The 21,645-nt window shown below is 38.3% G+C and overlaps 1 protein-coding gene across 5 annotated transcripts; it reads left to right on the top strand.

Annotated features, from left to right (window-relative positions):
* Positions 1-69: 69 nt before the first annotated feature.
* On the top strand, positions 70-18,786 carry CDK7 (cyclin dependent kinase 7). 5 transcript variants are annotated; one of them, XM_008161894.3, is made up of 12 exons: positions 70-213; positions 545-604; positions 2,997-3,030; positions 4,151-4,218; positions 4,915-4,983; positions 7,563-7,673; positions 8,897-9,015; positions 11,710-11,809; positions 13,644-13,730; positions 15,808-15,957; positions 18,118-18,265; positions 18,595-18,786. In XM_008161894.3, exons 1-12 carry the CDS (start codon positions 148-150, stop codon positions 18,621-18,623), a joined length of 1,041 nt encoding a protein of 346 aa, XP_008160116.1. In that variant the 5' UTR covers positions 70-147; the 3' UTR covers positions 18,624-18,786. The 5 variants fall into 5 exon arrangements, with proteins under 5 accessions (XP_008160116.1, XP_054571173.1, XP_027995386.1 ...); XM_054715198.1 differs by lacking the exon at positions 4,915-4,983; XM_028139585.2 differs by lacking the exon at positions 15,808-15,957.
* Positions 18,787-21,645: the final 2,859 nt, after the last annotated feature.

Here is a 21,645-nt window from a genome sequence, read left to right as displayed (position 1 = left end):
CACGCCCATCCCGGAAGTGGGGCGGAGCTAATAAAGCGTCGGAGCCTGGTGAACGGAAGTGGCTGTTGGGAGGCTTGAAAGGAGCTTTAAATTCCCTCCGTCCAGGCAGCTCGCCCTTTACGGCTGGAGTCGGGCTTCGCGTGACGGATGGCTGTGGACGTGAAGTCGCGAGCAAAGCGCTATGAAAAACTGGACTTCCTCGGGGAGGGACAGGTGCGGCTCTCGGGATTCGGGGAGGGCGTCCCGCGGGGAGGGCGCCGGGTCGCCTCACCTCTTCCCCGGCTTCCTCGTGCCCTCCGGAGGCTGGCCGGGCCGCTGGCCGAGGCTTCCCGGACGCCGCTGCCCCTCCGTCCACCCGGAGCGGCCCTCTCCTTTCCCGGTCACAGGCAGGAACGGGACGTGGGCCGCCCCACCACGCTTCAAGCCGCCGGGAGTCCGCTCCTTAGAACCCTTGATTCTTGGCTTCCCAAAATCTAAAGTAAAAAGGCAAACACGATCAAACAACCTTCCCACAAACTTAGGTGATTTTTGTTTTTCTCTCCAGTTTGCCACGGTGTACAAGGCCAGAGACAAGAACACCAACCAAATTGTCGCCATTAAAAAGGTGAGTTGCAGTTTGTTTTCTTGGAGTCTCTTGGGAGATGCAGGTAGGTGTGAGGTGGTGGCTGGCCGTTTTACTAATCTAGGCCTTGCTCTGCTAATGAGGAGTGCCTTAAGTCATTTTTAAAGGAAGCAGAATTTGTTAGTGTCTTGTGTTCCGAGATAGAACTCGGGTGGAACTGGTTTTTATTGATTTATGGAGAGGAGAAGGGAGAGAAACATCAATGAGAGAAACTTGGATGGGCTGCCTCCTGCACGCCCCCTACCGGGGATGGAGCCCGCAACCGGTCGTGTGCCCTGACCAGTCGTGTACCTTGCCGTGCAACAGAGAAAGCCCAATCAACAGATTGAGCTGAACTAGGTTTTTGTGCCATTAATTGACATTGAAATGAAAAGGGAGCCGTATGCCGGCTTTATATACTCAGAAGTTGGCAAAGGGGATAATAACTGCCAATCTGTTAGGTCCTCAGAACGAACCATTTCATGTCATTATCTTCCTGGATCACTATTTCTGCCTCACCTGCATCCACTCTATGCGTCATATCTATTTTCTGTGGACAGATTTACCATAAAAGGTTTTCACCGACATTAACAACATTGCTGTGCGTGTGTTTTTAAAACTGATTTTAGTATCTTTTTTATTTGCTTTCACTCAAGAAATTTAGGTTATATTTAGCTAATTTTCTATATGCCAGGCACTTTCACCGACGTTTTTCATTTAACCCTCAAAATAGCCCTGTGAAATACGTAAAGTAAGTGCCTTTATTTTACACTTGAGGTTCTTGAGGCTGAGAGAGATTAGCTGACTTGTCAAGATGATGTGGGTAGTGATGGCTAAAGCTAGGCTTTAAGTCCAGGTGTCCTGCTGCCAGGTTGATTGCTCTTTCCCATGCTACTGAAATCAGTAACTCTCACAAGGAGAGGCTGTTTTTCTCACTGCTCAAGACCTGCTGATTGTTGCATTTGCTCTGCCTTCTGGCTAATACATTTTTCTTCTAAAACTCGGCCTGGCTGATTACTTATCCTTTAGATCACACTCAAATGCCTCTTCACCTAGAGGCCTTTGCTGGACACTGCAGCTAAAACAGGCGTGCCACCCTCCTCCCCTGGTGTTCTTTACCATATTTCTCTGTTATTTTCATAGCATTTATCAAAACCTGAAATGCTTTTATCTAAGAGTTTATTGTCTATTTACTTCCACTCAAATTACACTTAGACATTATGGCTAGTACATTTGTAGACACTCATTAAAAATGTATTAACTTCTTTCAGCAGCAAAGATAAATTTTTAAAAATGTATTCACTTAACTGACTGATATAATCTCTTCAAACTATTGGCATATTGAGTTCTATAGTTGTCTGAAAGTCCAAGTGGGGTTTTTTGTTTGCTTGCTGTTAACATAAATTAGGGTAAAATCCATCCTGTTTCTCTGTGATAGACTTTTACCCCTTCAGGGTGACTCAGTGAAACCAAGGGTCCTAGTATGTAGTGCCAGCACTCTACTCAGGTTCTTTACAGAATGCCCTGAACGCTTACCCCTTTCCTTACTAGTCACGAACTCTCTGAAGCAGCCAGAAACGATGGTCATACCTTGATTAAGGGTTGCAAGGTATGTGTTTCTGTTACCGTAAGCTGAAGATAATATCTTGACCTAAATTGTTTCAGCTGAGACCTAAAGTGGAACAACCCCCTGGCTACCTTTCCATGAAACTAGAGGGATGCCAGAGCAGACCTCAGAGCTCTCCTCAAGACCTGAAGAAATTATTAACCCTTACCTCCCCTCCGACTAATCAGCTCCCAACACCACCCTTAACTCCTAACCCACGGGGTCTTATCATTTTGCCCTATATAATCTGTAACCTACATGCCATCATGGAGCTTTTGAGTATTAGCTACCCTCTCTCTTGGGTGGTGCCATTCATAATAGTCTTTCTCCACTGCAGTTCTTCTTTAAAAAAAAAAAAAAAAGAAATAAAATGTTTTTATTGATTTGAGAGAGAGGGAGAAATATCAATGTGAGAGAGAAACTTTAATTGGCTGCCTCCCAGGCATGTGCCCTGACTGCAAATCAAACCAATGATCTTTCAGTGCATGGGACAAAGCTTCAACCAACTGAGCCACACCGGCCAGGGCTTGAGTGGCTTTGAATATGTACTTCAAAAACTTAAAGGACAGGGAATAGTAGGTACTTGATTCTTTCTTATTATATTACTTTTGCCTTTCTGATTAATGATTACCCACTTCCTTCTTGCTTACTAATACTAAATACATAAGAGTTGTTAAATGTTTTTGCTGTAGCTAAGTATTTTAAGTATGCATGTGTGTGTGTTACCTACACAAACATTCATTAAGTTTAACAACATATTTTTAATGTTTTCTTTTTTTCCTCTACCAGATCAAACTTGGACATAGATCAGAAGCTAAAGATGGTAAGTTATTTCATTTAATTTGACAGAACAGGAAAGGTTTTTATTCCCACTGAGGAATGAGCGAAGTATTAATTAGAGTTAACAGTGGTCTGGGTAGTCATTGCAGGGTCCCAAGAGAGTAAAGGTAGACTCAGGATAGAGGCAGGGTATTTGTGGCTTCCACCATTTGGGTGTAGAGAAGCACATTCGAGTCACTTCAGAAAATGGAAGGCAGCAAGGTTATTAGTGGCTTATCTGGCTGTCTTCATTACTGTTTTAGGTGTTGTTACAAGCCATTGTTTCTTCATTTTTCTGAGCTTCTAATTACTTTGAAAATTCAGGCTATATCTTCATGGAAGTACACAAAGCTCACTATGGAACTCTTCATCCCCCTTCCAAAGCCTTGTTTTCTAGAATGCTGATTTTGAGTTCTAGCCTTTGCATTGGGAAAAATACTATCTTATCACTAGTTTGCTATTAGCATAAAGAATCTGCTGCTAATAATCATAGGGCAAGAGAAGGGAAGCTATAACTTAGCGTCTATATGCTACACACTTACGTGTGTTGTTATTCCAGCACTGATATGCCACAGATAAAATGAGAATTTTTTTCACCATTTATCATGGTCTATGTAAGCTATTTTAAAAATAAAGCAATATAGCCCGGTTTGTATTGCTCAGTGGATTGAGCAAGAGGACCCAGGTTCGATTACTAGTCAGGGCACATGCCTGAATTGCTGGCTCGATCCCCAGTAGGGGCTGTGCAGGACGCAGCCATTCAATGTGTCTCTCTCATCGATGTTTCTGTTTCTCTCTCCCTCTTCCTCTCTATCTAAACATCAATAAAAACATATATTTAAAAATAAATAAAGCAATATAAGCCCCAGCCAGTGTAGCTCAGTTGGTTGAGCATCATCCTATGCACCAAAAGGTTGCTGGTTTGATTCTTGGTCAGGGCACATGCCCAGGTTACAGGCTTGATCCCCGGTAGGGGGCATGTAGGAGGCAGCCAGTCAATGTTCTGCTCTCACATCGATGTGTCTCTTTTCTTCCTCTCCCTTCCCCTCTCTAAAAGTCATTTAAAATAAAAATATAAAGATTTGAGAATTATTTTTCACTTTTTGTTTTGTGTTTTTATATAGGTATAAATAGAACAGCCTTAAGAGAAATAAAATTATTACAGGAGCTAAGTCATCCAAATATAATTGGTGTAAGTATGATCTAAGTTGTTTCTGGTATGTTGACTGAAGGCCCAGCAAAATGAATTGTTGTAAGCAAGCCTTGCAGAAAAGCTTAAAAGTTTATCAGGCTAGTATTTCCTATCCTAATTGTTCCTGTAGGCCCCGTCTTTTAAAACTATGCAACGGATGAAATAAATTAAATATTGGCATACAGGCTAATTTTGTCAGAAATCATTTTGAAGCTTAGTAGGTGTAAGACCCTGAGCACAACCTTAGAGGGTTGTGGTGAGACCAGCTAATTAAATACATGTAAAGTACCTGGAATAGTGACTAGCATAGAGAATGTGCTCATTCAGTAAATGATAGATGCTACTGTGGTTTATAGGATTTTTTTAGGTAGGAATTTTTCTGAATTAGAGACTGAGGTGAGGTTTTCATCAATTCATTTCTTAATTATAACTCCCAAAATTTGGGGGGAGAGGTTAAGTATTTAGTGACTTTTTAAAAAAATAATAAAGTCAAATATTTTTGTGCCTCTAAGTACAAATTCCTAGCAAACAAAAACAAAATAAATGTCAAATTTATTAAAATTACTTAAACTTTACAGGGAATTATCAGCTGTCCAAATGCTTCTTTAAATTTTTAAAAATTACTTAGTTGGTATAGTACTGTCAAGTATTTCATAGAGAATCACATTTTTATTTTTTTGAAATTTTGCTTTGCAGCTCCTTGATGCTTTTGGACATAAATCTAATATTAGCCTTGTCTTTGATTTTATGGAAACTGATCTAGAGGTAAGGTTAAGATTCCTAGAGGAATTTCTTTTCTCTGTTTATCAAAAGAGAACCTAAATGTTTATTCCACTTATGAAGACACTGGTAATTAAAAGAATGCTTAACTTTGAAATCTGGATATACTCTCAAATCTAGGATCTTCTGATCCATTTAGCCATATTCCCAGTATTAAATACAGAGATTTGGATTTCATTAGCATTGGTCTACCAATTTACCCTATCCTTATTGACATTATTTTTAGAGAAATTAATGTTAGGCCTTTGAAAATTCAGAGCTTTTTTTTTTTTCATATTGTAGAATATCAAGTTTCTTTTTGAGAAAAATAAGGTTGTATGCTTTTCATTATTGTTAATTGAATCTCAAAAACTGACAATCCAAGGGTATGGAACAACTGGAATTCTGCTGGTGAGAATGCAAAATGGTATAGCTACTTTGAAAAGTAGTTTTTCAGCTTCTTATACAGTAAAATAATACATTTAAGCAATACTACTGCTAGGTATATACCCAAGAGAAACAAAGAAACCAACTGTACACAGATGTTTAGCTTTTCATAATTGCCCAAAGTGGAAACAACCCAAATATCTTTCATTCAGTGAATATATAAACTATGGTACATCCATACAATGGAATACTATTTGGGATAAAAAGAAATGTACTAATATATGCAACAGTTTAGACAGATCTGAAATACATTATACTAAACTAGAGGCCCGATGCACGAAGATTCATACAAGAATGGGCCTTCCTTCCCCTGGCTGTCAGCACCGCCTTCACTCCGGCTGGAGCCACCTTTCCACCTTCCCATGCTGGTCCGGAGCGGCTGGGGCTGGGGCGGTGCAGAACGCCCCAACCCCAGCCATTCGGCACCTGTGTATGCAAATTAACCTGCCATCTTTTTTGTTAATTTGCATACTAACTCATGATTGGCTGGTGGGTGCCACGAAGGTACAGTCAGTTTGCATCTTACTCTTTTTAAAAATATATATATTTTATTGATTTTTTACAGAGAGGAAAGGAGAGGGATAGAGAGCCAGAAACATTAATGAGAGAGAAACATCAATCAGCTGCCTCCTGCACACCCCCCACTGGGGATGCGCCCGCAACCCAGGTACATGCCCTTGACCTGAATCAAGCCTGGGACCCTTCAGTCCGCAGGCCGACACTATCCACTGAGCCAAACTGGTCAGGGCTGCATCTTACTCTTTTATTAGTGTAGATTAAAGAAGCCAGGTTCAAAAGGCTATCTATATATATAAAAGGCTAATATGTAAATTGTCCCCACGGGAGTTCAACTGGGAGACTGGGAGTTCGATTGCTCACTATGATGTGCACTGACCTCCAGGGGGTGGCACGGAACAAAGGAAGGCCTTGGCCAGCAGCTGGGGAAGGAAGGCCCTGGCCGGCAGCCAGAAGGCCCCGATTGGCCCTGATCACCAGCCAGGCCTAGGGACCCTACCCATGCACGAATTTCGTGCACTGGACCTCTAGTATGTTATATTATTCTATTTATCTGATATTCTGAGAAAGGCAAAACTAAAGGAACAGAAATCAGATCAGTGGTTGCTGGGGTTGGAAGTACAATGAAGGATTGAGTACAGAGGGGCCTGAGGGACTTTTGGGGGATTATAGAACTGTAATCTTGATTGTGCTGGTGGTTACACAACTGGGTGTGTTCATTAAGTTTTTTAAACTCATGGAACTGTGCTCTAGAAAGGGTACATTTTACCTAAATTTGATTTTTTTTTTTAAAAGAAAATGGGCATTTTTAGCTTATGTAACTGATAAGTCTAGGAATAAACTGGTTTTAGGCACAGTTCACAAATAATACTATCAGGAGTCAGTCTTGCACTTTTCACTCTTCTCTGTTGCCTTCATACATGGGCATAATTTCTCAATATAGTGGCTCAGATACTTCCAGGCTTATCTTTATTGTTGAAAGTATTATAGATGTCCTCTTTGATTATTTTTTCCCCCCATTGACCCCCTCCACCCTGTACCCACCTCTCCCAGGCCTTCACATTATGATCTGTATCTATGGGCTATGCATATAAATTCCCGGTTAATCTCTCCCTCCACCCCCAACCCCTACCATTGCCTCTTTGTTCTTTTTAATTCTAGCACAAGTATTTGGTCTGGTTGATTGGCCTGATTTGAATCACATGTTTATCCCTGAACAGTCTCCTGGACAGCAGTGGTAATTAACTATGCTTGGGTCATGAGCCTACTTCTAGAGGCCACAGATGGTGGTCAGCCCATTTTTAACCATGTAGACTGAGGTGGGAACAGGTGGCTTCCCAAAAGAATTCTAAATGCTATTACCAGAAGGAGCTATACATCCTGGGGCAAGTGAAAACAAAAAAAAAAATAGGAGACAAAGCACTGCTTTCTTTCCAAACCAAAGATACTTCCCCTAACCCACGTGACTGGACATTCTGACCATCCTTCCTAAGGAGAGTTATGCAACCTTTCTTGAGATTCTCCTGTATGAATAAATTCATTTTGTGTCTGTAAATGATTTTATATGATGGCATTTATTTGTGAAAATAAAGTTACCTGTCTCTTTTTTACCTGTTTTACAGGTTATAATAAAAGATAATAGTCTTGTCCTAACACCATCGCACATCAAAGCCTACATGTTGATGACTCTTCAAGGGTTAGAATATTTACATCAACATTGGATTCTACATAGGGTAAGGTTTTTAACCAAGTGTGATAACTTCTTTATGTTGTTAAGTTTTATTTAACTAGTTTGTTACATAAATGATCTTAACCTGTAGATTGTTAAAGATATAGCTGGACTATTTTATCCTTTCTTAGTGTGTTCCCTCCATTGTTCCACCAGGTGGTGCTGTGAGGACTAAATTATGTGAAATTTAGAAATGGAAGAGTCCTTAATATTTTTCAAAAATTAAGAATTAAAAAAAAAAAAATTGCTGAGTGACCTGACCATGGTTATATTATTTTTTCCAAGGTCAGTAGCTGATAACTGACAGTATTAGAACCTAGATCTTTTGGCCTTAAGTCCACTGTTCTTTTTGCTATACCATTGTTAGTGTGTGTGTGTGTGTCAGGGGACGGGGAGGGAATACAGTGAGAATCTGGGTTAATTATACAATGCTAAAATACCTTTAGGAAGATAATTCTAGTAGTGTAAAGTTCTATGAAGTAATGAAATAAAATTTCTGAAATGGTCAGGTCATTGTTCCAAAAGAACAAGACTGATAATTTAGGTAGGTAAATGTTCTTAGGTACCCTATTTAGGTGAATAATTAAGAATATATTGTTTAGGGATGAGGACAAATATGTGACACCTTAATCAATAAAGAAATTTAAAAAATAATAAAATAAAATAGCTTTTTTAAAAAAAGAATATATTGTTTATAGTTGGTAACTCTCATATCTTAAACTTGGAATCCCTTTTAGGTTATTGCTAGTATCTTTTTAATATAGATTTTGAGACTGTTCCTCATCCTTTCTAAATGTATAATTTTTTATTTACTAAAATTCATATATTTTTATTACTGTTATTAATATATACTGTTATTTACTAAAATTCATATGCATTACTGTTATTGAATTAATGGCAGCAGCCATTTATTGAGTGCTTACTATTAGCCAGTCATTAGACTAGGCTCTTTACAGAAAATATTAAGTATAATCCTCATAGCAATCCTGTAAAGTAGGAAAATTGAAGTTCAGTGAAATTAGGTACCTTGATCCCTGGTCTCACTAGGTAATATAACTAACCTTGTTTTGCTTTGATAGGATTTACATTAATGAAAAAATACTGATTGTTGTTTAATTTGGGGTGTTACTCTGTTTTTGCTAAGTTTAAAGTTGAGCCAACTAAATGCCTTGTTATTGTAGTCTCCCCCATCCTGCTTACATGTTTGTTTAAACTTCCATAATATAGGATCTGAAACCAAACAACTTGTTGCTAGATGAAAACGGAGTTCTAAAGCTGGCAGATTTTGGCCTGGCCAAATCATTTGGGAGCCCCAATAGAGCTTATACACATCAGGTTGTAACCAGGTAAGAATCCCTGAAATAACTGAAATTTATATTGTGCAGGATATTAACCAAAAGTGAGCATCATTTGGCTTTTCTTGGCATCATCGTTGGTGTTTTGTTGAAAATACAGCTGCTTTTATGTTATGTATATCTTACCACAGTGAAAAAAATACAGCCCTTCATTCAAACAAGAATTGAATTAAGTTGATCCTCAAACATTTATCTAGTAATTTTTCAATATATATAATTGTTTTTTAATTTGTTGATTTTTAGAAAGAGGGGGTAGAGAAACATTGATTTGTTGTTCCACTTAGTTATCCATTCGTTGGTTGCTTCATGTATATGCCCTGACGGGAACTTGCACCCTTGGTGTATGGGGACAACACTCTAACCAACTGAGCTACCTGACTAGGGCTAGTAACTTTTTTGTTTTGTTTTGTTAATCCTCACCAGAGGATAATTTTTTACATTGCTTTTCAGAGAGTGGAAGGGAGGGAGGGAGGGGTGGTAGAGAGAAAGAGAGGGAAACAAACATCAGTGTGAGAAACATATAGACTGGTTGCCTCCTGCACGCACTCCACTGGGGGTAGGGAGGTGAGCGAACCCACAACCCAGGTACAAGCTCTTGACAGAATCAAATCCAACACACTAACCACTGAGATACCTGCCAGGACAGGCTAGTAACTTTTGAAACTAATTTATACTTCTTTTACATTTCATTTAGGTAGTTTTTGAACTTTAGTGGCTATCTTACCCAATAACAGACAAACGTGTAAATTGACCGTACCTCCTCTATGCCACCAGCCAATCAGGAGTGATATGCAAATTAACCCAACAAAGATGGCGGTTAATTTGCATTCACAGGGGCAGGCCATGGCATCGACACAGGCGTTCTGCCCCACCCCCGGTCTCAGGGCCTCTGGGCAGCGTGGGAAGGCAGGGTTGGAGCGGAAAGAGGCGGCTCCGGGGCCTGAGCGGAAAGGGGCAGGGCCGGAGTGGAAAGGCAGTGCCGGCAGCCAGGGAAAGGAAAGACCATTCTAGCACGAATCTTCGTGCATTGGGCTTCTAGTTTTACATAATCACCTGATTTAGAGGGGGGCATATGTTTACTTTATTGGTTAGTCCTGATTCCGTATTTTATATCATTCAGTGTGAGTGAAAATTCTCTAAACAAACCGTGCATTGATATTTGGATTTTTCATGTTATTATACTTATATTTTATGTTTTTACTTTTTGTGAATAAAAATTAAAAATCACATTAAATAGATGGAGACAGTAGATTTTATAATTTTTATCAGGATGGCATTTATTAATTTCCAAGACTTTTTTTTTTTAAATATATTTTTATTCATTTCAGAGAGGGAGTGGAATGAGAGATAGAAGCATCAAAGATGAGAGAGAATCATTGATTGGCTGCCTCCTACATGCCCCCTATTGGAGATCTAACCCTATCCAGGGGATGTGCCCTGACTGGGAATCGAACCATGACCTTCTAGTTCATAGGTTGATGCTCAACCACTGAGCCACACTGGCCATGCCCAAGATTTTTTTAAGGATCTGAGAAGATCTTCATTTTCTTTTATCTGTTCCTTTAAATTACTTTGTCACCTTCAAATCTCATTGTCAATCACCTAAAGCCTGAGTAAGATGTAAAGGGATATAAATAGTTATTCATGTAATTGCTGTAAAGATTAAGACTATCGTTCAGGAACTTGGGCAAATAGGGACCCACCTAAGAGCACTGTATACAGTGTTTTTCATTTATTAATTTCTCATATTTTCTCTTCATGCAAATCAAATGCAACTAATGGGTGAGGTAAAATAAGGACTGAGAATTGACAGATTAATGATGAGGATATCATTGTTAACCTTGACAAGAGCCATCTTAGAGTGATAGGATGAAAGTGATAGGATGAAAGCCTAATTGAAAAGAATTTAAGAGAGTAAGAGAAGAGGAATTGCAGACAATAAGAGCAGACAACTCTTCAGATTACCAGAGAATGAAGAAGTAGCTATTAGGGGAAATAGGGTCTAAAGAAGTTTTTGTTGTTTGTTTCTTTTCTTTTCTTTTTTTAATTCATTTTTATGGATTTCAGAGAGAGGAAGGGAGAGAGAGAGAAACATTAGTGATGAGAGAATCATTGATCGGCTGCCTCCTGCACACTCCACACTGGGAATCAAACCAGAAACTCAGGCATGTACCCTGGCCAGGAATCAAACCATGATTCATGGGTTGACGCTCAACCACTGATCCACACTGGTCAGGCTATTTCTTTGGTTTTTAGTTTATCTTTTAAAGCCAAAGAAATAACAGTATGTTTGTATATTGATGGTAATAGTTTAGTAAAGAACAAAAAGTTGATGTAGGAGAAAGAAGAGAATTACAAGAGCAATACCCTTGAAAATAGGCAAGAGAGCATGGTATCTAGTGCCCAGGTTGATAGACTGGCTTTGAAAACAGTCAAGGATAGCCCTGGCTAGTGTGATTCTCTCTCATTCATACCTCTTTCTCCCCCTCCCTTTTCCTTTCTCCCTCCCCCTCTCCCTCAAGGATAGTTACAGATGGGACGGCAGATTGAGTAATACAAATAACTAGGTGAATCCATAGAAAAAAAGTGAATTTCATCAGTAGGATAATGTTTTGCTGAGTTTTCTCTTAAGAAATACTTTAATACTTTCATTGTAAAATGACAATATTTCTTTTTGTTTCTCAGGTGGTATCGGGCCCCTGAGTTACTATTTGGTGCTAGAATGTATGGTGTAGGTGTGGACATGTGGGCTGTTGGCTGTATATTAGCAGAGTTGCTTCTAAGGGTAAGTCTTGAGTTGCTGTACACACCTCAATATTGTTATAGGTATTTGTTTTTATTATTTGTGAAGGAATTATCTTCTTAGAGATAATTTCCAGAGTGTAGCACCATCCTTACAACAAAAAGCAAAAAAGCCAATTAAAACAAAATCCCCATCCCTAATACAACCTTTTTATTAATGCTAATGTGAGATAGGATAATAAAGGTTTTATTATTGATCATTGCTATGTTCTGAAATATAACTATAATAAAACCCTCATTGGATTGTAACATGGTAATGTCTCTGCAGTAACTAAATGTGTCAGGATGAACTTTTGTACTCCTGGGACTTTGGGGCTGTTTAAATGTACACTTTAAGAGCTATGTAATACCAACCACTGCAGCTACAATTCTGTGTTCCTAACTTAAACCTTAAACCTTGTGTGAGAGGATCGTTTTAGTTCTCTTCAAGCAAAGCAGACACGGTGATCCTATAACATTTTTCTGAGTGAGACCACACTAGGGATGGAGCCCACAACCTGGGCATTTGCCCAGACCGGGAATTGAACCATGACCTCCTGGTTCATAGGTCCGTGCTCAACCACTGAACCACACCAGTTGGGCAGTGTTTCATATTTTAAGCTGTCCCTTTGCTCTTTGAAAATATCATCAATGGAAATGCATTCCATACAGTTATAGACCTGTAGTCCAAACAGATAATAATTGAAAACAGAATAGTTACATAATATTGTTATATTGTATACTAGAGTCCCTGTGCACGAAATTCATGCATGGGTTGGGTCCCTAGGCCTGGCCAGTGATCAGGGCCGATCGGGGCCTTCATTCCACCCTGCCCCCTGGTGGTCTGTGCACATCATAGCGAGTGATCGAACTCCTAGTCTATTGATCAAACTCCCGAAGGGAGACTTTACATATTAGCCTTTTATACATATAGAAGATAATTATAAATTACATATTTTAATTACATAATTATATGTTATACTGTATTGTATAATATTGATAATTATATAATATTGAAAGCAGAATAGTTAATAGATTTGCTATTATAAGCATTCAACCCTTTTTAAAGTTGTGTTTTTCTTTTATTTAAATTTTATAAAAGTAGGTTTAAAAAGCTACTTAAACTAGAAAAAAGAGGAGCAATAAGTAAGCCTATATTCAACCAAAGTAATCAATGTAGTTCAAATCATTTTAGAAGAAAATTGGTCGGCATTCTGAACCTCCTTTGTTATTGTTAAATGAAAAGAATAATAGAAATATTTATACCAATGATAACTGTTATTTGTGGAGTGATACTTAACCTGGCAGGGCAAGGCTTACCATTTCACCCCTGTAATTTCCCCAAATGTGGGAACTCAGCTGCATAATTTATGGTATGGGGGACTGCATTCATGGGAAAAAATAAAAGATTTGTGGAATGAATAAAATGGGAAGTGTGGTGCTGTTTACTGTATTAGCAATGACAGGACCTAATGCCACATCCAGTATACCTCAGATTACATTTTAATTTTTTTTTTTTATATATATTTTATTGATTTTTTTACAGAGTGGAAGGGAGAGGGATAGAGAGCTAGAAACATCGATGAGAGAGAAACATCGATCAGCTGCCTCCTGCACATCCCCCACCGGGGATGTGCCCGCAACCAAGATACATGCCCTTGACCGGAATCGAACCTGGGACCCTTCAGTCCACAGGCCAACGCTCCATCCACTGAGCCAAACCGGTTTTGGCTACATTTTAATTTTTGTTGTAATTTTGTTTTTCTTATTAAATGTATAGTTTTATTTGCATAATGACTATTATAAACCACCTTAAAATATCTGCCTCTCTCTTTCAGGTTCCATTTTTGCCCGGAGATTCAGACCTTGATCAACTAACAAGAATATTTGAAACATTGGGCACACCAACTGAGGAACAGTGGCCTGTAAGCATTCATACATTTTCTTTGAAATTTGGTTAGGATTATATATAGTGCTGTCACGTAATATTCCTTAAAGAAATGTATTCATTGTCTTTTACTTTACTGGTGATTAATTTAGTAATTTAAGTTGCTAAATTTTATATGTACAGTTCATTAAAATATCCTCACTTGTTTATTCATAAATTAAAATTATAGACCTTTTTATTTTCCTTATTATAGCCCCATCTCCTGGGAAATAAGTACTAGAAAAGGGAAATTTTAATTAGACTATTACCTTCTGCAATGAAATTAACTGAAGCTGGATTTAGGTCAAAGGAGTCTCTTTCCTGCTATTATTTCCTCAACTTTCTAATTGAAAGTTTGCTATGTGTTCAAATTATAAGACATGCCCTAATAGTTATCATTTATTGATAAAATTTATTTATGGTTATAATCCTTTTTGAGTTTTTTTTTTTTTTTTAATTTATGTTGAAAGTAATACTTTCAATACTTTGAGGTAGTTTTTGTATGAGATGTGAGACTTAGGTCAGGATCAGTTTTTAAGTCTTGAAATCAGCATGATTCCTCTCACTTTTTCTTTTTTTATACTTATTTTAGCTATTTTAGTTCCTTTGGCTTCTACATAAATTTTAGAATCTAAATATATAAAAGGCTAAGTGTCCATCTGTCTGACCGGTTGCTATGATGCACACTGACCACCAGGGGCCAGACACTCAATGCAGGAGCTGCCCACTGGTGGTCATTGTGCTCCCACAGGGGTAGTGCTGCTCAGCCAGAAGCCAGGCCCTCTCCTGCCTCCACAGCAGCACTAGGGAGCAGTAAGCAGGTGGGCAGTAAGGAGTGAGGGGTCCCAGACTGTGAGAGTGCATAGGCCAGGCTGAGGGGAAGCCCCTGCTCAGTGCACAAATTTTGTGCACCAGGTCTCTAGTCTATATATATAAAAGCCTAAGCAACTGATCGACTGGTCGCTATGATGCACAGTGACCACCAGGGGGCAGACACCCAACTCAGGAGCTGCCCCCTGGTGGTCACTGTGCTCCTACAGCCAACCTCCCACGGCCCTGATCAGCCCCAATCACCGGCCAGGCCAAGGGACCGCACCCGTGCTCGAATTCGTGCACTGAGCCTCTAGTTTAAAAATAAACGACACCACAGACCTGGCACTGACAAACCAACACTCGCCTTTCCCCAAGTGGGACACAGGCCCCACCACCACCCTGGAATGACACCCCACCAAATCGCAGCCAACGCTGCCAAGACCTCATGGCACAAAATGTGGCCCACAGCCGAACCCAGCCTGAAAACTGAGACTGTGGGCGCTGGGTAATGACGTCATGTAGCAACACCCGGCTTTCTCTCCCTAGTGACTAGCATCCTTGGAGTTTCTTCAGCCCAGGAACCCGGCTTGCTTTATAGCCAGGTGCAAACATTTTACAGTTTAACCAAATGTTTGTGAAGCGTTTTCCTGTGTTTCATTTGATCCTCACATAAGTCCTTGAATAGGTAGATAGGAGACTCAATAGAATCCTATTTTCTTTTAATTAGCAAGATGTGAATAGCGCTATTAAAATATTTCTTCTAATTAATTTCCTTTCAATATGCACGAATTCATGCACCGGGACACAGTCTTATATAATAATTTTGCCAGAATGTTGGTAAGAATTGCATTAAACCTATATATAAATTAGAAGAGGAATAACGTCTTTATGATTATGAATCTTCCAGTCCATGAACATGATATGTCTCACGATTTATTTAGAGCTTTTATCAGTGTTGTGTAGCTTTCTGTATAGTTCTACATGTGCTTTATTCGATTTTTACCTAAGTTTTTCATTGTTCTTTTTGAGTGATTCTAAATGGCATTTTTTAAATCTCATTGCTAGTATATAGAACTACAATTGATTTTTGTACATTTATTTTATATTGTGCAACTTTACTCAGTTATTCTAGGAGTTTTTAAATGTATTTCTTGGGATTTTCTACATAGATTATGATATTATCCATGACAGTTTTATTTCTTCATTTGAGATCTATATGTCTTTTAATTCTTTAAGTTTGAATTATAAAAATATTTTTACAGGACATGTGTAGTCTTCCAGATTTCGTGACATTTAAGAGTTTCCCTGGAATCCCATTACAACACATCTTCATTGCAGCAGGAGACGACTTGCTAGCTCTCATACAAGGCTTATTCTTATTTAATCCGTGTACTCGAATTACAGCCACACAGGTATTTTAGCATATCTTTCTTGTATTAGGAAATATGAGGGTCATCTTAACTGTAGCACTAATAAGATAAAACTAGAATTTCATAAGCTTGTCTAACATTCTTTACTAAACTGGAAAGATGTGTTTTTGTTTTAAGGAATAACATTTTATCTTCAAGCTACAAGCACTATTCAGATTGGTGTTAAATTATGTATGCACAAGTACGGGACAGTTTATTTGGAACATATATACATATCAATTTCATAGTTAATTGGCTTTCAAGTAGTCTTCCTAGAGAAGAAAAAATAATAAGGTTTGTGTTTGTTAAGACACTGTATTTTTCTTTTTTAAAATATATTTTTATTGATTTCAGAGAGAAAAGGGAAAGGAAGAAAAACATAGAAACATTAATGATGAGAGAGAATTACTGATCGGCTGCCTCCTGGAAGCCCCGTACCAAGGGATCCAGCCCACAACCAGGGCATGAGCCCTGACCGGGAATTGAACTGTGAGTCTTGGTTCATAGGTTGATGCTCAACCACTGAGCCACAACCAGCTGAGCAAGACACTGGTATATTTCAATGAGATGTTATGTATAATTGAAATGTTGTGCCAAGCCTAATGCCTAAAGCATTTTGTTGTTTCCCATAAAATACAGTCCAGATATGCACACTGGCCATTATTATGGTCAGAAAGTGATAATGGGGAGAAAATGGTATAGTTCAGTAAAACTGTGCTTACAAGAGATTGGAAAATAGTCCAAATAGAACAAACACTGAAACTGACAGTTATTTTTAAAGGAAATAAGAATCAAACTCGCCCTAGCCTGTTTGGCTCAGTGGATAGAGCATCGGTTTGCAAACTGAAGGGTCCCAGGTTCAATTCTGGTCAAGGGCACATACCCGGGTTGTGGGCTTGATTCCAGTAGGGGGCGTGCAGGAGACAGCCAATTGATGATTCTCTTACATCATTAATGGTTCTATCTCTCCCTCTCCCTTCCTCTCTGAAATCAATAAAAACATATTTTTTTTAAAAAGGAATGAGGCACCGATACATGCCACCACCCAAATGAACCTTGAAAACATTAAAAATAAAGAATCAAACTCAAAAATTTGAAAGACCAAGTATATCTGCTCTTATAAAAGAAGAGAAATGTTACCCAACACAAAAATATAAGAACTATAGATTTGAGAAAAACAAAACACATTTTCCTTGTTTAAAAACAAGCACACAGCCCTAACCCGTTTGGCTCCGTGGATAGAGCATCAGCCTGCGGACTCAAGGGTCCCAGGTTCGATTCTCGTCAAGGGCATGTACCTTGGTTGCGGGCACATCCCCAGTAGGGGGTGTGCAGGAGGCAGCTGATCGATGTTTCTCTCTCATAGATGTTTCTAACTCTCTATCCCTCTCCCTTCCTCTCTGTAAAAAATCAGTAAAATATACTTTTAAAAATAAATAAAAACAAGCACACAAACAAAGGGTAGAACAAACACTTAAAATTGGGGCAGGGATATGTAAAACTAACAGCACAATGATTTGGCTTCATAAAGGAAGAGACTAATTAAAATGAAATGTCAAGTCTTCTGATCTAACAAAACTTGTTAATGCACAATATATCAAGGATACAAAGTGGTCTTTTTTTTCACTTGTTTATTACAGATTACCAAATCACTGTTTAGTGCATTTACTTCTATAAGCCTTCTCTTTTTATGTAAATGCTACATTAATACATACAAGTAACTAACTACCTTTTCACCCATACGTATATGCATATTATCTCCATCATAAGAAACTTCAGATCAGGTCAAATTATCTAGAAAGTTGTTTTCATTAATAGTAAAACTGTTGTTTTGAACTATAGAGCCCATAATGCATAGAGAGCTGAATTACATAATATCTTATTAAGGATATTTCATATTTAGTATAGACTGTAATTGTGGAAAATTAAAACGTAGTGTCTTTCTTACAGTAATAGAATTATCAGTCAATCTTGGGCTCCTAGATGTTGGTTTATTTGTAATAATTTGCTTGTCTAAATACTTGACATTAATTTCATTTTTTGGAAGCAGGGGGCTTCACATAGCACTTTAATATCCCAACAATTTTAAGGTTAGATTTCCTTAAACACAATCCAGACACTCACTTAAAAGTTTACTTTCTTTGCTATCTGTTCTTTTAAAAGGCATTGAAAACTAAGTATTTCAGTAATCGGCCAGGGCCAACACCTGGATGTCAACTGCCTAGACCAAACTGTCCAGTGGAAACTTTAAAGGAGCAGGCTAATCCATCTCTGGCAACGAAACGGAAGAGAACCGAAACCTTGGAACAAGGTAAAATTCTCATTTTTATAAGAAATGCAGTGAATTCAGATAGAATGTGGTGTTTTTAGCTGCATTTGCTGAAATTCCATTGAGAATACTTACATCATGCTCTTTAAAAGGACAAGAACACTTTTGAGTGTACCTCTGAGTAACCAGAACTATCAATGTGTACCTTCTCTTCATGAATTCCTACTGTTACACTGTATGCTTAATGTTTAACAAATGCTATTGGAAAAATTAAAGCAAGTAAAATAAATGTAATGGGAATGCAATGACTGCTTAAAATTGCCATAAACTTAAATGTGAACAACCTCTTTTTCTTTTCTTTTTTCACCTAGGAGGATTACCCAAGAAGCTAATATTTTAGTTACAGATAACACTGGACAGTATTTCACTGCTGAAGGAAATAGTAAAAAAGGCAAATAAAAAAAAATAGTAAACATTAAGTAAATGCTGAAGAAGGAATTGTAAATATTCTACACTTGTAAAATATGTAAAAATTATTTTTATTAAATGTATTTTAAAACAAACTTAATTTTGATTTTTCTGATTAGAGTGCACAAATAAGTTCAGTTCTCTGAAATGCATTAAGGAAATCTTAATAAAAATAATTTCCAGTTATTTTGATGATCTGGCTCCTATAACATCACAAAGTTGTAGTAATAGGGACAATATAGTAGTAATGTAGCAAATACTTTAGCTAATATACTAAGTAGGAAAAAAAGAAAAATTATTACAGATAAAATTGAGGTCTCTTTAATATGTCATTCTATTCAGTTTCTTCTTTTTCACCCTACCCAAAGGAGAATGACTCAGGAGATGAGTGTGTCCTCCCTTGATTTTATACTGCTATTTTATAAAATTGCATGTAGTAATACACAGCATTGTTTTGGGTCTCGAAATTTTATGTGAGTGGTAAACTGTACACCTCATCCTGCAAATTTTTTTACTCAGAACTTCTGAATTCATTCTATGTTAATAACATATAAATCTACTTTAACTGTCATGTCATCATATATCATACAAGAGGCCCAGTGCACACCATTCATGGACTTGGGGAGGGGTGTTCCTCAGCCCAGCTGCACCCTCTCACAGTCCGGGAGCCCTTCCTTAGCGCTGCTGCGGAGGTGGGAGAGGCTCCCACCACCACCTCTGCACTCGCCAGTGAGCCCGGCTTCTGACTGAATGGTGCTCCCCCTGTGGGAGCACACTGACCATCAGGTGACAGCTCCTGTGTTAAGTGTCTGCCCCCTGGTGGTCAGTGCGCGTCATAGTGACCAGTCGTTCTGCCATTTGGTCAATTTGCATATTACTCTTTTATATAGGAGGATTATGTCTGATATGTGTACAATACTACTTACATATGCTCTATTTATGGACTGTTTTTATTTTGCTGCATAAAAATTACCATAAATATAGCAGCTTAAATTAACAAAAATTAGCTCATAGTTTTGAGGTAAGATAGGCCAAAATCAAGGTATCAGTGGAACTGGGTGCTTATTTGAAGCTCTAGGGAAGAATCTGTTTCCAAGCTCGTTTAGTTCATGCTGCTTTAATGTGTATGCCATCTGTCCTTCCCAGCTGTCAGTCAGGGGCCTCTCTCAGCTTCTCAAGGCAGTGCTCATGCCTTGTCATCTGGTACTTTCCATCTGCAAGCCAGCAACAGTGCTTCAGGTTGTCTGTCTTCCTCATCAGCTACTAAGAAATCTCTGCTTCTTAAAAAAAAGGGGGGGGGGGGAGCTGCTCACCTAATTGGGTTATTCATATAACTCACTTGAATTTTAAATACATCTTAAAAATCTCTTCATGGCAGTTACCTACACCGTCCCTAGATGGGAATCGTGAGAAGGGTCGTCTTTAGAATTCTACCACATGGATATTTAGGTTATTTTCAGTTTTTCACAATTATTTTTTTAATATATTTTACTGATTTTTTACAGAGAAGAAGGGAGACAGAGAGAGAGCTAGAAACATCAGTGAGAGAGAAACATAGATCAGCTGCCTCTTGCACACCTCCTATTGGGGATGTGCCTGCAAACAAGGTACATGCCCTTGACTGGAATCGAACCTAGGACCTTTCAGTCTGCAGGCCGACACTCTATCCACTGAGCCAAACCAGTTAGGGCTTCACAATTATTTTAAAAATAGAGCATTTATATGCATATGCATTTTTTTCTATTTTTTATTTTGAAATTTCAGAGAGGAAGGGAGAGGAAGAGAGAGAGAGAAATATCAGTGATGAGAGAGAATCATTGGTGGCCTCTTGCACGCCTCCTACTGGGGATCGAGCCTGCAACCGGAGCATGTGCCCTTCATCGAATCGAACCTGGGACCCTTCCGTCCCCAGACTGATGCTCTATCCACTGAGCCAAACCAGCTAGGGCTCCTTAACCTTTTATGTTATATGAAATTCTTATATATACTAGGTCTGTTTATGGTCTTTATCCTATTCCATTGACCTGCTGGTACCACATTGCTTTAAGTAATGTAGCTTTATATTATTAGGATAATATATCTTAATATCTGATAACTATAGTTCTTCATCATTCTTTTTTTCAAAGTTCATTTGCCAAGTTTTCAGCTTTTATTATTTACTAATGCCAATTAAATACTTTTCCTTTAACACAACTATAAGTGATTTATATCATTACCTTATACTCTGTTTTACCTATTTAAGTATTCAGTGAAGCCATATATCTTTTCTTTTATTTCTTTTTTTTTAAATATATTTTATTGATTTCTTACAGAGAGGAAGGGAGAGGGATAGAGAGTTAGAAACATCGATGAGAGAGAGACATCGATCAGCTGCCTCCTGCACACCCCTTACTGGGGATGTGCCTGCAACCAAGGTACATGCCCTTGACCGGAATCGAACCTGGGACCTTTCAGTCCGCAGGCCGACGCTCTATCCACTGAGCCAAACCGGTTTCGGCAAGTGAAGCCATATATCTTTTCACTAGAGATCATAATTAGATAAATTTTAATACAACTGCTGGTAATGTAATACATTTCCTTTGACATAATTGTGATGCTTCTAATATAGCAACATTCCCAAAAGATATTAAAGATTATTACTATGTAATATTTATAGAAATAGAAAGTTAAGTGGCCTAAAATTTAGCATCAAAACCAAGAAGTTCTCAGACTGGTCTGAATACCAGAATTCTGTGTAGATTTGGCTACAGAATGTCATTACATCAATAACAAAAACTAGGAAGGTTACTAGCTGTGACTTTGAATATACTTCTGCCAAAGTTCCACCATAATAACTTTTGAGATTAACTTAAGGAAGTTTTAAGAAATATTACATGGCAAATGAAAAATCCTGAAAAAACACACAAATAAAACATGATAAATGTATTTCAAAAATGAACACTCCATCACTCCTA

This window comes from Eptesicus fuscus, chromosome 4 (assembly GCF_027574615.1).
Source record: "Eptesicus fuscus isolate TK198812 chromosome 4, DD_ASM_mEF_20220401, whole genome shotgun sequence".
Taxonomy (NCBI): domain Eukaryota; kingdom Metazoa; phylum Chordata; class Mammalia; order Chiroptera; family Vespertilionidae; genus Eptesicus; species Eptesicus fuscus.
The sequence above is the reverse complement of the archived record's forward strand: the minus strand, read 5'-3'. Positions and strand labels throughout refer to the sequence as shown.